The sequence below is a fragment of the Oncorhynchus mykiss genome, chromosome 15 (assembly GCF_057628025.1).
Source record: "Oncorhynchus mykiss isolate SJ-2025 chromosome 15, ASM5762802v1, whole genome shotgun sequence".
Lineage (NCBI taxonomy): Eukaryota > Metazoa > Chordata > Actinopteri > Salmoniformes > Salmonidae > Oncorhynchus > Oncorhynchus mykiss.
In genome coordinates, this window is record NC_143036.1 from 37,044,811 (window position 1) to 37,059,336 (window position 14,526).

Sequence of the window (14,526 nt, forward strand, 5' to 3'; positions counted from 1 at the left end):
ACAACAACAAAATCCCAGATCAGAGAAGGTTTTTTGGGATGATGTTAAGACACTGACCAGACAAAGTCTGAGCCAGGAGTAAAATCAACTGATAAAAGTTGACCTATGCTAGTAATCACAACGGTTGGAGGTACCGCAAAGGAAAGCAACGACGCTCATTGACATGGCTGAAAATGGGTAGTAATCTAACCGCAAGCTGTGCACACTTCAGACAACCACAATGAATGTAACTGTACATCAAATGTTGCAATGGTAAAACGTTGTGTCATTTTCACCTGGAAATCACTTTGCCTACTCTTAACTCTTGGCTAATATGAAGGCATGCATTACCTTTTTTTTAACCAATTCTGATGGTTGTTAAAAGTGGAATTTGTACAATTAACAACGAAATAGCTTTGGCACAGTCAACTCACTTGCCAATAATGTTGCATAAAACATTTTAAAAGGTCTATAATGTTCATTGAACACAGTCAAAGTTAACATAGGTCCTAGTTGCCTTCAATTGCCCACTTATGGGCATGCCCAATTTAAAAATAAATAAATACAATGTGATATTGCACTACAAAGGGATAACTTGAAATAACACGTAGGTTAATTAAATAATCTCAGGAAAAATGGGATTATTTACTAGCCTGTGGTTCTGCAAGTATTTAGGGATATCTATTTATGGATTGATCATATAGAAACATTCTTGCAACAATTCCAAAGCAATTGTATGTGGCGCAGCAACCACTGACCCACTGCCTTTTTTCTACTGGTTAGAGCAGCTCACGGGTTGTCTTAAATATCTGTCATAGGTGGGACACACGACTAAAGAGGCTCCATAAGAGTAAGCGTAAAATGTCTATTCTCAGCACTTGTGACAATTTTCTACTCCGAGATGCTTTATGGATACAGACCCAGGTCTTCGATCATCATAACAGCACATGTATGCATGTTCACACCTCCCCACCAATCATGCACAATACTGATGACTGGATGTCACATTCATTCGACATAGAAGACTTGTATTATTGCATACAGTGAAACCGGTGATTTCTATGTAAACACTTCAAAAGAGATCCAGCGACAGTGTGGCCCTTTAAATGACCCCTGCCATTTCAAGCCCGGTGATGAAGTGTGTGCATGCTTGGGCGTGTGTGAAATCCTGTAAGTTAACACGGTTTGTTAAATAATTTGTAGTGTAGAAGGAAAACTTTAGCAGGTTTGTCTCAAACTCCGGACCCAGGCCTCTCTCAGAAATAGTCCAGATATACTGGTTTCTCCCACAGGACAAATATCCCTCTCTTCTGGCAAGTTAACAAATGGAGGAGACCAGCACGTTTGGCTCTACAGACAGAGAGCAGGCAAAGATATTCAGATAATCACACTCATGCTTGTACAGAACTGGGATGGAGGGAATCAAAGTTGACCTTGGTTGATGGTAAAAGGCCATTGTTTCATAGAGGACATACGGTAGAGATAAGGTACAAGGCAACACTGATGACTTCAAAGTACACCTTCAACCCAACAGTTGAGACTGTGTCCCAAATGGCACCCCATTCCCTATGTACAGTAGGGTAACTACTTTTGAGCAGGACCCATATGTTTCTGTTAAAAATGTATGCACTACATGGGGTAGAGGGTGCCATTTGGGACATAAACACAATAGGGAAGTATTTGGGACTGATACATTTCCTCAGACAGCTCTGAAAGGACCACGGGTCCACATTTACTTGATTGTTTTCCTGTTATAATGGTCCTTGGACAGTTAATACACACTCAGACGCATGCATGCTGACACAGCGTGGACGGTAGGTTGACCTTGTTTGTAGCTCACTGTTCTATCTACCCTAATAAGGTGAGGTGTTGCCCAAGTAGCTGGGCATGTACCGTCACTGTTTACTGGCTGGTACCCAGGCGTGGTCTGGCCTTACCCAGACCATCTCTATAGGGTCCAAGGCCAGTCACAAAACCCAGGTATCAGTTCAAAGGACCAGACCATGTCAATGTCCAAGACAGTTCACACGAACGTCAACATTTTCAAAAAGACTCTACTTACTGTACCCAAGCCTGGTCTTCAACATAACTGACACGAATAGGAGGACCAAGATAACGTCGTCCCAACACCATCATTTGGAACACACACAGCTAGCCATGCCCTGTTGCCTCACCCCTGACGGGCTAACCCAAAATAAACCAGATAAAAGTGTGCCTAATGGGCTCAATGGCTCTAGGTGGAACGATCTCTGAAGGGCACCATCGACTACTACCCCCCACAGTGGTGGTCAACAGCATGCAGCTTGAGAGTTGAAACCTGACATGAGATTTTAATTTACTGTACACCCTGAGAAAAATGTGCACACAGGTACAAAGACATTTCCACAGAGAAAAACAGAAAACACAAACAGAAGTCCACTTGTGATATTGGCAGCTCTATCAAGTGAGACGCAACATTCAGTACCAGAATACTTCACTGATCCAATTTGCTAAAGTATTCCATGTGTTATTCCCATTCTGTTCCATTCTCACCACACAGTCTTCCCGGGAACTGTCATCCCGTTGTTTAGTGTATTGGAAGAGCTGGGACTAGGAGAGATGTCGATACTGGAAACACTTAGTATCTCTTTTCCATCCACTGAAGGGCCAGAACAGTCAACAGAACACAAGGTAAGCCAGCGGGTAGGAGACTGTTCCCGTGGCATACCAAACCAACTGTAGCACCATAATATGCTGCTGGCAAAGAAACGAAAACATATTCCCAGAGACTGGAAACTCAATTAACAAAAGGAGTGGTCCAAGGGTGAGGAAGGTTGCCTACATGCTTTGTAAGTAGGAAAACCTGCAATATCGGCAGTGTATCCACTGTGTGTGTGTATATATATATATATATATATATATATATATATATATAGAAAAAAAGTATTTATTCAGCCACCAATTGTGCAAGTTCTCCCACTTAAAAAGATGAGGCCTGTAATTTTCATCATTAGGTACACTTCAACTATGACAGACAAAATGAAAAAACAAATCCAGAAAATCACATACATACATACCATTACATTACATACATACAGATCATGTGACACTTAGTTAAATAAAGTCCACCTGTGTGCAATCTAATTATGTGACTTCTGAAGGTAATTGGTTGCACCAGATCTTATTTAGGGGCTTCATAGCAAAGGGGATGAATACATATGCACGCACCACTTTTCTGTTTCATTTTTTTTTTAAACAAGTTATTTTTTTCATTTCACCAATTTAGACTATTTTGTGTATGTCCAATTTAAATTACAGGTTGTAATGCAACAAAATAGGAAAAACGCCAAGGGGGATGAATACTTTCGCAAGGCGCTGTACACACCTACTCATTCAAGGGTTTTTCTGTATTTTTACCATTTTCTTCATGGTAGAATAATAGTGAAGACATCAAAACTATGAAATAACACATGTGGAATGTAGTAACCCCAACGAAATGTTAACAAATGAAATATTTGAGATTTGAGATTCTTCCAAGTTACCACCCTTTGCCTTCATGACAGCTTTGCACACTCTTGGCATTAACTCAACCACCTTCATGAGGTAGTCATCTGGAATGCATTTCAATTAACAGGTGTGCCTTCTTAAAAGTTAATTTGTGGAATTTCTTTCCTTCTTAATGCGTTTGAGCCAGTCAGTTGTGTTGTGACAAGGTAGGGGTGGTATACAGAAGATGGTCTTTTACCAAATAAGGCTGAGTCCATATTATGGCAAGAAAAGCTCAAATAAGAAGATAAACGACAGTCCATCATTACTTTAAGACATGAAGGTCAGTCAATACTTTTCAAGTTTCTTCAAGTGCAGTCGCAAAACCATAAAGCGCTATGATGAAACTGGCTCTCATTAGGACCTCCACAGGAAAGGAAGACCCAGAGTTACCTCTGCTTCAGAGGATAAGTTAGAGTTAACAGCACCTCTGATTGCAGCCCAAATAAATGCTTCACAGAGTTCAAGTAACAGACACATCTCAACATCAACTGTTCAGAAGAGACTGCGTGAATCAGGCCTTCATGGTCAAATTGCTGCAAAGAAACCACGACTAAAGGACACCATTAATAAGAAGAGACTTGCTTGGGCCAAGAAACACGAGCAATATACAGACAGGTGGAAATCTGTCTTTGGTCTGATTAATCCAAATGTGAGATTTTTGGTTCCAACCGCCATGTCTTTGTGAGACGCAGAGTAGGGGAACGGATGATCTCCGTATGTGTGGTTCCCACCGTGAAGCATGGAGGAGGTGGTGTGATGCCGTAGGGGTGCTTTGCTGGTGACACTACCAGGGATTTATTTAGAAATCAAGGCACACTTAACCAGCATGGCTACCATAGCAGAGTGAAGGAAAAACAGCCAACAAGTGCTCAGCATATGTGGGAACTCCTTCAAGACTGTTAGAAAATCATTCCTCATGAAACTGATTGAGAGAATGCATAGATTGTGCAAAGCTGTCATCAAGGCAAAGGGTGGCTACTTTGAAGAAACTCAACTATAAAATCTATTTTGATTTGTTTAACACGTTTTTGGTTACTACATGAATCCATGTGTTATTTCATAGTTGATGTCTTCACCATTATTCTATTATGTAGAAAATAGTAAAAATTAAAACCCTTGAATGAGTAGGTGTACACACACACCCCAGGTCAAACGTTTTAGAACACCTACTCATTCAAGGGTTTTTGACAGCGTTGCACACTCTTGGCAAAGCCTTTGACAGCTTTGCACACTCTTAGCATTCTCTCAACCATGCTTTTCCAACAGTCTTGAAGAAGTTCCCACATATGCGAAGCACTTGTTGGCTGCTTTTCCTTCACTCTTTGGTCCGACTCGTCCCAAACAATCTCAATTTGATTGAGGTCGGGGGATTGTGGAGGCCAGGTCATCTGATGCAGCACTCCATCACTATCCTTCTTGATAAAATAGCCCTTACACAGCCTGGAGGTGTGTTGGGTAATTGTCCTGTTGAAAAACAAATGATAGTGGGACTAAGCCCAAACCAGATGGGATGGCGTATCACTACAGAATGCTGTGGTAGCCATGATTCCATATGTGTTATTTCATAGTTTTGATGTCTTCACTATTATTCTACAATGTAGAAAATCATAAAAGAAAGAAAAACTGTTAGGTGTTCTAAAACTTTTGACCGGTAGTGTATATATAAAATGTTGTATACATAAGGAGCTATACTGATCAACAGAAAGTGCACAATTGTCTTTTTAAAATCAGACAATAGAGTTTGCCCAATTCAAAGCTCACCTATACCTGTGCATATCATCTATTACTAAGAGGTAATAATAGCTATTAATAATAGCTATTATTTTCAATGTTGCTGGTTTAGTCATTATGTACTTGGTAGTGTTTAAGGATGAGGCTGCCATCTTGTCAGAATCCTGTCACAGAGGAAACAAGGTCCTGGGCTAGGTTAGTTGCTAATCAGCTCCAAGTCAAACAGCCAGGTTCTGGCAGGGAATTGGGAATGTTCCGCAAGAACCAGAATGGGTTCTATAAACCAGTTCCCTTCCAATAGATAAGGATTGGGCCAGCTCGCGATCAAATTGATAAGAGCTATCCAGCCAACTATCATATCAATCAGACCACTTCTTCACTGAACACAGAATAACAGACAGCCCAGCTAGCTTTCGCTTCAAACCGTATAAAAGCATTTAGAAGCCAGTAAGTATTTCAATGAGTCTACTAAAAATGTTATCTTCTCAGCACAAACTCTCTCCTGCCATGTCAGCAACTCAACTCCTTACTTACTTGGCTCAAGTTTTCCTCTCAGGCTACATTAGATGTGACAGAGTAATGCCTGGGCTGGGGTAGGTCTGTTGGTAGTAGTACCTAGTTTGGGTGGGTAGTTCCACAGTGGGTCTGGAAAAAAAAGTCACAGTTGAGCACAGGAGGGCTTGCGGGACAACTGACAGGAGTGGCATGAGGCACGAGTAGCCAGCACCAGTGGAACGATGACCACCTTCCCCCCTGCTCACCCCCCTCTCAGGAAAGCATGTGTGGTAGCTTCGTCTGCAACAGGCATGATTCAGGGAGCTGACTAATTTAGAAAGCTGCTTTTACACTCTGGCGATGCCAGGCCAATCAAACATGGAGACAGAGAGGATAGAAGAGGACAGGACAGAGAGAGATATACCATGATTCATGTCCTAGGTTATAACTGGATACGCCAGCAGCCATTGATGGCCTCAATGCTGGAGCTTTGATAGCCCTCAATCTCCCAGAAATATATTTCTCTCTTGCTCAGTCTCAACACAAAAAAAGGAACAAGTCAGCGGTCACAGGGCAAGAATCCACTCTCGGATTGACACCAAACTTTCAACACTTAAAACACAGACTTTCCACCAACTTAAAAAAAAACTAACAGTAGCTAGCTAGCTATTATTTTCTCAATGTTGCTGGTTTAGTCATTATGTAGTGTTTAAGGATGAGGCAGCCATCTTGTCAGAATCCCTTTGATATACTTTATTAATGACTAGTGAAAACTACTACCCTCTCCAGAGGGTGTACAGGTGACAACAATATGTAAGTCAAGGTCTCACATGGCTCCAAAAGCATTAAGAGAAAAGTTCACTGGACCACTATTTTAAGATCATAACAACCCATAGGCAGTAACTCGTGTAACATATTGGCCTATAGGAAGTGATGAAAGATGAGGTTTGCCATAGCGTTTCGGGTTGATGTGGTGGGTTAAATCTGTCCCGTGTCGATGACAGGGTGAGGGCATGTTCTGGATGTGGGCCAATACTAAACACTATTGTCCTGTTGCCAAGGCAGCCTCCGTGCCAGATACTTTTAGAACCATCGCAAGACACCAGAGCCTGTCGTTTCCAATGGAAGAAAATGAATCATAGCGAGCAGAACAAGCAACGTGGTGGGCAGAGCCAAGCACAAGCTAGTGAGATCCTATTGGCGAGTTCTAGCATTTATTTGTCAAATTTCTGTTAGGGAATGGCTACACTGAATTGCGCATGTGCAATAACTCAATTCGCCTGTGTTCTCCTAAACACCGCATTCTTTTTAACTTTGGGCAAAGGGTAAAGTGCACAAAATGCAGTCCACTCTGTTTGTTACAGATTATAGCTTTGGAAACAGAAAACTGTACGGAGATCAAATGTTTAATAGATGAGAAAATGAGCAGAATTTCAGACAAAATCCATCCAATCCATCCACCCATTAAATGAAAAGACATGTTGACCGTTATTAGGTTCAAATCCCAGGAAAAGTACTCAATAAGTCAGCAAGCAACACAGAGCCTAAATAGTCACCAGGAAACACAAAGCTGAACTGACCCCCATCACCTGCCACTCAAAGAGATTCTCATCATCAAACAGTACCCTCTGGTGTTCACCGACAGATACTGACTGAGAATCCCCCTTTACTTAGCCAACGGCTGGCTCAACAATAACATGAATTAACTGTATTTCAAAACATATTTTTTATTGATTTGTTTAGCTTTGAGTTACAAACGTCAACCCTGAAGCTGATTTATGTTCTGTCAGTTGGTTGGGAAATTGGGTCCTGGGCATGAGGCCAGAGCTTTGAGGTTATTCAGCACAGAGGCAAGGCGCATCGCTTTGTGCTTTCTCTCAGTGGGTTAGCAACGGTTAGCTTAGAAGGCAGAGGAGAGGAAACTGACTCACAGACAAATTAGCTGAGGGGAAATATTAGCACTTTCGTAGCCAACCACTACACGACTTTCAAAATCGTAATGTCGCTGAGCCCCTCACATTAAACAATCTTTCCTGTGGTTATTTTTGCCAACGTAATGGTGCACACACTAAACGTTCTGGCACAGGCAGGGTGTCACTAGGGTTGCATAATTTGATCACTTTCCCCCCCTCATAACTTAGCCTACTGTTCTGACTTGGTGGTGCACATGTAGCCTATAGCCTGTTTTAGAGAAATGTAATTGAATATTTTAAGAGCTTTCATTGACTGCTTATATAACCCCTTTATTTATCCTATGCTTCTAACTTGGTGTACAGGGAGAATACTGTAAGAACGCCGCATGTTCTGAATTCTGTCGCTGTACATTTCAAAAAAAGTGTTGAACAAGTAGTTTTATTGACTACGTCCGTCCTACAGTAGCTCGCTCATTAAGGTCTTAATTGAAATAACGGATTGGCTCTTATGCGCTTGTCGTTCCCTTATGCCATAGTTTGTACATCTCAATTGTCAGTAGAAACCATATTTGCCAAAGCAAGTCAGCCATATCAGCTATGTTACTTTTAAAAAAGCAGTACATGAGGCTGAATTAACTGTTTTGCTGCCAGACAAGGCTCCGCTGATAGCCAGGTGTGGCGATGGTAAGAATTCACTCCATGGTGCTGAAAAGAAAGCTCTGCTGTCGGGACAGCTTTATGTAGGCCCTAACAGTATGTGGGCACCATTATAGTGCAATTAATGTATTATTTAGTGGTATTGCTGGCAAGTATCTAAAAAGTAGAGGTTTTTTTGCCCCACCAAGATTTACATGCTAAAATCATTACTGTGGGTCTGAAAGAACTGCTATTGCCTTCCTGCCTGCCCACTCTCTTGGCTTCTGTATTTAACATTGGGCAAACAAGAACTTGCATCCCTCTTTAAATAGTCTATTGGTATAAGAAATGCAAGAACAAAACATGTCTAGCTAACTACTCTAGTCTAGCTTTTCCTGCATGGGACTCCAATAACTAAGGAGCATGTTTTAAGGAGAGGCCAGCAGACCACAGGTGCATGCGCACTGTGCACGAGACAGAGTCTATAAATTATAAGCTTATTATGAATAACCCATCATTCATTAGCTAAATATAAGGCTAATACTGCATTGAAATTATTTACCGAAAGAGGTAGGCTAGGATACGGAGAGATGTATACACACTGAACAAAAATAAAAAGCAAAACGGAACAATTTAAATGATTTTACTGAGGTACAGTTCATAAGGAAATCATTCAAATGAAGTACTCATTAGGCCCTAATCTATGGATTTCACATGACTGGACAGGAGCGCAGCCATGGGTTGGCATAGGCCTACCCACTGGGGAGCCAGGCCCAGCCAATGAGAATGCGTTTATCCCCACAAAAGGGCTTTATTACAGACAGAAATACTCCTCAGTTTCATCATCAGCTGTCCGAGTGGCTGGTCTCGGGAGATTCACCCAGGTGAAGAAGCCGGCTGTGGAGGTCCTGGGCTGGCGTGGTTACACGTGGTCTGCATTTGTAACGCTTATTGGACGTACTACCAAATTCTCTAAAATGACGGCGGTGGTTTATGGTAGAGAAATTAACATTAAATTATCTGGCAACAGCTCTGGGACATTCCTGCCGTCAGCATGCCAATTGCAGGCTCCCTGAAAACGTGAGACATCTGTGGCAAACTGCCTATTTTAGAGAGGCCTTTTATTGTCCCCAGCACAAGGTGAACCTGTGTAATGATCATGCTGTTTAATCAGCTTCTTGATATGCCACACTTGTTTTGTGGATAGATGATCTTGGCAAAGGAGAAATGCTCACTAACAGGCATGTAAACAAATGTATAGAAAACCAGAAGTTTTTTGTGCACATGGAAAAATGCTGGGGTCTTTTATTTCAGCTCATGAAACCAACACTTTACATGTTATGTTTATATTTTTGTTCAATATACACAGTACCTGTCAAAAGTTTGGACAAACCTACTCATTCATGGGTTCTTTATTTTGACCATGTTCTACATTGTAGAACAATAGTAAAGACATCAAAACTATGAAATAACACATATGGAATCATATAGTAACCAAAGTGTTAAACCAATCAAAATATATTTTATGTGAGATTCTTCAAAGCAGCTACCCTTTGCCTTGATGACAGCTTTGCACACTCTTGGCATTCATTGAAGCAGCTTCACGAGGTAGTCACCTAGATGGCATTTCAATTAACAGGTGTGCCTTGTTAAAAGTTCACTTGTGGAATTTATTTCCTTCTTAATGCGTTCGATCCAATAGAAGATAGGGCTATTTGGTAAAAGACCAAGTCCATAATATGGCAAGAACAGCTAAAATACACAAAGAGAAACAAGAGACCATCATTACTTTAAGACACGAAGGTCAGTCAATCTGGAAAATTTCAAGAACTTTTAAAGTTTCTCCAAGTGCAGTCGCAAAAACCACCAAGCACTATGATGAAACTGGCTCTCTTGAGGACCACCACAGGAAAGGAAGACCCAGAGTTACCTCTGCAGCAGAGGACAAGTTCATTAGAGTTAACTGCACCTCAGATTGCAGCCCAAATAAAAGCTTCAGAGTTCAAGTAACAGAAATACATCTCAACATCAACTGTTCAGGGGAGACTGCGTGAAATCAGGCCTTCATGATCAAATTGCTGCAAAGAAACCACTACTAAAGGACACCAATAAGAAGAGACTTGCTTGGGCTGAGAAACACAAGCAATAGACATTAGACCAGTGGAAAACTGTCCTGTGATCTGATGAGTCCAAATTTGAGACTTTTGGTTCCTCTGTGTCACGGTTCCTCCGTGTCAACCTCCGTGTCTTTGTGAGACAGAGTAGGTGAACGGATGATCTCCGCATGTGTTGTTCCCACGTGAAGCACGGAGGAGGAGGTGTAGTGGTTCTGTGCTGGTGACACTGTCTGATTTATTTAGAATTCAAGACACACTTAGCCAGCATGGCTACCTCAGCATTCTGCAGCGATACACCATCCTATCTGGTTTGTGCTGAGTGGGACCATCATTTGTTTTTGTTCAACAGGACAATGACCCAAAACACCTCCAGGGTGTGTAAGGGCTATTTGACCAAGAAGGAGAGTGATGGAGTGCTGCATCAGATGACCTGGCCTCCACAATCCCTCGACCTCAAACCAATTGAGATGATTTTGGATGAGTTGGACTGCAGTGAAGTAAAAACAACCAACAAGTGCTCAGCATATATGAGTACTCCGTCAAGACTGTTGTAAAAGCAGTGCTCATAAAGCGTTTTGAGAGAATGCATAGATTGTGCAAATATGTCATCAAGGCAAAGGGTGGCTACTTTGAGGAATATTAAATATTTTATTTGTTTACTACTTTTTTGGTTACTACATGATTCCATGTGTCATTTCATAGTTTTGATATATTCACTATTTATTCTACAATGTCGAAAATAGTACAAATATAGAAAAACTCTTGAATGAGTAGGTGTGTCCAAACTTTTGACAGGTACTGTATCTATATCAATCTTGAACAAGATTATCTATTTTGGATGCAATTTGAACAGAATTGCTGTAGAAAAAGACTGCGTGAGAGTGCTCGCACGTGCACTGATTTCAATTAATGCTATTCGAGCGATAGGCTGTTTTAAAACTCTGCAGCTACAATTTAAAAAATATAATCTTTACAAAAAAAAAAATGAAGTGACCTCCGAAAGCCAGATGGAGATGTGTAAATCAGACGTGCATTCGGTCCTTATATTACTGTTGAATAGGCTATGCTGCAGCAAATTTAGGCCTACCTGTCACAAGAAAAAAAGATACCATGATGAGATGATAAGCCTACATGCATACCGAGATGGGCTGTCGGTCCCCACCCTGAGCGTTGATGATTGATCATATGAGAGCAGAGAGAAGGCACATTTAGACATTGCATAGAATTTAACAGTTCCATTTCACATCACGCTGTTTATACAAATAATTTACTTATAATTTCCTGGTTTCTCGCAGTTATTTATCCCGGGAAAGGGGTGTGGTTTTGGGCGGTAAATCTCGGTAACCGGGTTCCCGCCATTCAACCCTAGGTATCACACACTACAAGATTTTTCACTTGGTCGTGAAGATTCTCGATACCACCACGCTGTCTCGCGAAAACAATGTGATGATGTGGATGGATTGTTAACATAGCTAGAACGAGTCATAGCTCAAAGCAGCCTAATAAACGTTTTCAGTCAGCTTGCAATAGAGTAAAAAAACGCATTGGCCTACTAGTAGTAGCCTAGTCATCGCTCCTGCTCGAGAGTACACATTCTGGGTGATGCAAAACATTGTCTCACTGGCTTCTTCTCTGGCAAGCGCTCATTAGCTGCTGCTGATCACCGTTCTCAAAGCCTTTGTTCTGATAAAATCAAACATGTCCCGGTATTTTCAAACATCTGGCATCGCTCAAAGACGGGATCAGTAGACACATGGTGGAGAGAGTTGCGAATGAGATTTCAATTTAACTTTGTGTTGTGAGGCAGGGCAGAATGCTAATTACAAAAATGCCCAGAGTTGATCACATGGGAACAGTCAGCACAACAGAGACTGAGACAAATTGTCCAGTCACAGCAAATAGCTAGCCAACTACCCTTCTGTTTTTCCATAACACCAGCAAATTTTCCACCCCCACGATTATTATGACACCTCAACATTTCCACCATGACCCAGAAGCACACTTAGACACTGCTTATTCAGCAACCAGGGGAGCCGAAGCACTCTGATAAAGAAAAGAGTATCCCTTTACAAGTACTATACAGATGTACTCCCATCTCAACCCCAGTAACCCACCACACTTCAGACAGACTGGCTGGGTGTATGTAAGTTCACCAGTTACTGCACAAGACGCTGTGGATTGCACAATTCCAACAAAATACAGCAACCCCACATGGAAGCAGACACAGAGAGATAAGGCTGCAGAAGACATAAGCCTTCAAAGAACTGGTGCATAGAGGGAGAGAGAAGAGGAGAGGTTTTTGGGAGCCATGTGTGTCAGAGCCTCTTATCTGAGCAGGCTTCAGTGCCGGCAGGAGGCTCTCCCTGCTCTCATATCATTTTTCTCCCCCCCCTTCCTCCCCAAAAACACCCACCCCTCTCTGACCTAAATGCTTACCCAACAGACGCCAAAATCAGTTACACAAACCAGACCCCTTCCTTTCCCACCACAGCCTGCCACTTTGCTCGGTAGCCCCAGGCCAGCCACAGAAAATAAATTACATTTAACAGTGCATTAACATGCAGATATGTCAGCTCAAAATGTGGATGAACAGTAGTAACAAGACACAGAGACATGGAGAGAAAGAGAGGAGGAGGCCTATGCATGGCCCAAAAAGGCTGCTGCGTCTGGTAACCCTAAAGAGCCACGGAAGCCTACCTTTCATGATGCCCTTGTCTCAGTGAACGGTGTAGATCTGTCCTCTGACAAACAACCTCCGATGCCAGATTGGTCCAGAGTGGGAAGAGAAAGAAAGAGAAGAGGGAGGCAGGGCAGGGCTAAGTCACATGACAACCAGACTGGGGGGAGAAACTAACTGGCTGTTCCCAGTTCCTGTGTGCGTCCCAAATGGCCCCTTATTCCCTGCACTACTTTTGACCAGAGCATTACGGGTCCTGGTCAAAAGTAGAGCACTATAAACGGAATAGGGGGCCATTTGGAACACACAACCTATGCCAGCCAGGCCAGGGCTCCCCACCAGTAACCACAGCCAACACGACCCACAAAGCCATGGGGCGGTGACAGGGTTTGACGGTGACAGGAAAAGGTTGGCCTGCTGTCACCTGTCTATTCGGACGGCCATTAGACAGCTAGTCTGCATCCGAAATTGCACCCTATTCCCTAATATATATATATATATAGCACTACTTTTGACCAAAACTATGTAAGAAATATGGTGCTATTAGGACACACCTTTAGTCTGCTGTGTGTTTCTCTCTGGCCCTATAGGATTCTCCCCAGAGAAGAGTTAACCAATCAACAGGCTGAACTGTCGTTCAGGATAGCAAAAGGAGTCATTGGCTAGAACAATCTCCATGGAAGGAGGGACGGATGTGGGTCAACTGTAAGAGATGATGAGCCAAACAGAGGGACAGTAAAAAGAGAAGGAAAAAACTATAACAAAAGAGGAGAAAACAACTTTACCACATGGATGGATGCCAACACACAAACAGTCTACGCTCACTGTCCTGCAGTAGACTGTTCCTGTCAGATGTGAACAAAGCTTCTCATCCAGGTCGAAGGTCAGAGGTTAAGTGGGGTCTATGCCGCCCAGGTTACTGATAGTATGTGCTGACACACAGATATGCATTCAAACCACAGAGTAGAACACTAATAATTCACCATTTGCAAAAGGGATCAGGTTTGCAAACAGTCAATTGTGTAGAAAGCTAAAATGTCAGCAATGCAGTTTGTTGAATATGGCAATCAGCCTAAAGCTCACTAAAAGACTTAAACGATCTGGCAGCACTGAAGATAGCCCATTAAGGACGGAGTAAGAGGTTCTGAAGAGGCCTACTACTGGAATGGTCTTTAGATAAGGGAGTAGAGCAGAGACTGAAGGACAGACAGGCTCTCTATCAGCTTTACAGTGCAAATATACCAGCTCTCTCCGTTTCACAAGCTGTCGTTGTCCTAAATGGCATTCTTTCCCCTTTAACGTGCACTACTTTTAACCAGAGCCAAATGGGCCCTGGTCAAAAGTAGAGCACGGGCCTCCCGGGTGGCGCAGTGGTTAAGGGCTCTGTACTGCAGCACCAGCTGTGCCACCAGAGCCTCTGGGTTCACGCCCAGGCTCTGTCGTAACCGCC

General features: G+C 42.4%; 1 protein-coding gene across 37 annotated transcripts in view; it reads right to left on the reverse strand.

The window, feature by feature from the left end:
• LOC110490717 (supervillin) overlaps positions 1–14,526 on the reverse strand; it is a 149,892-nt gene that overhangs the window by 115,019 nt on the left and 20,347 nt on the right. For 3 of the 37 annotated variants that reach the window (XM_090199990.1, XM_090199974.1, XM_090199960.1), the window contains exon 1: positions 13,097–13,177. The exons of 33 other annotated variants lie outside the window; for them this stretch is intronic. In XM_090199990.1, the coding sequence (XP_090056116.1) occupies positions 13,097–13,103 (7 nt within the window). In that variant the 5' untranslated portion in view covers positions 13,104–13,177. Of the gene's footprint in view, positions 1–13,096; positions 13,183–14,526 lie in introns of those variants that run through there. One more of the 37 variants, XM_090199961.1, reaches the window with a different exon arrangement.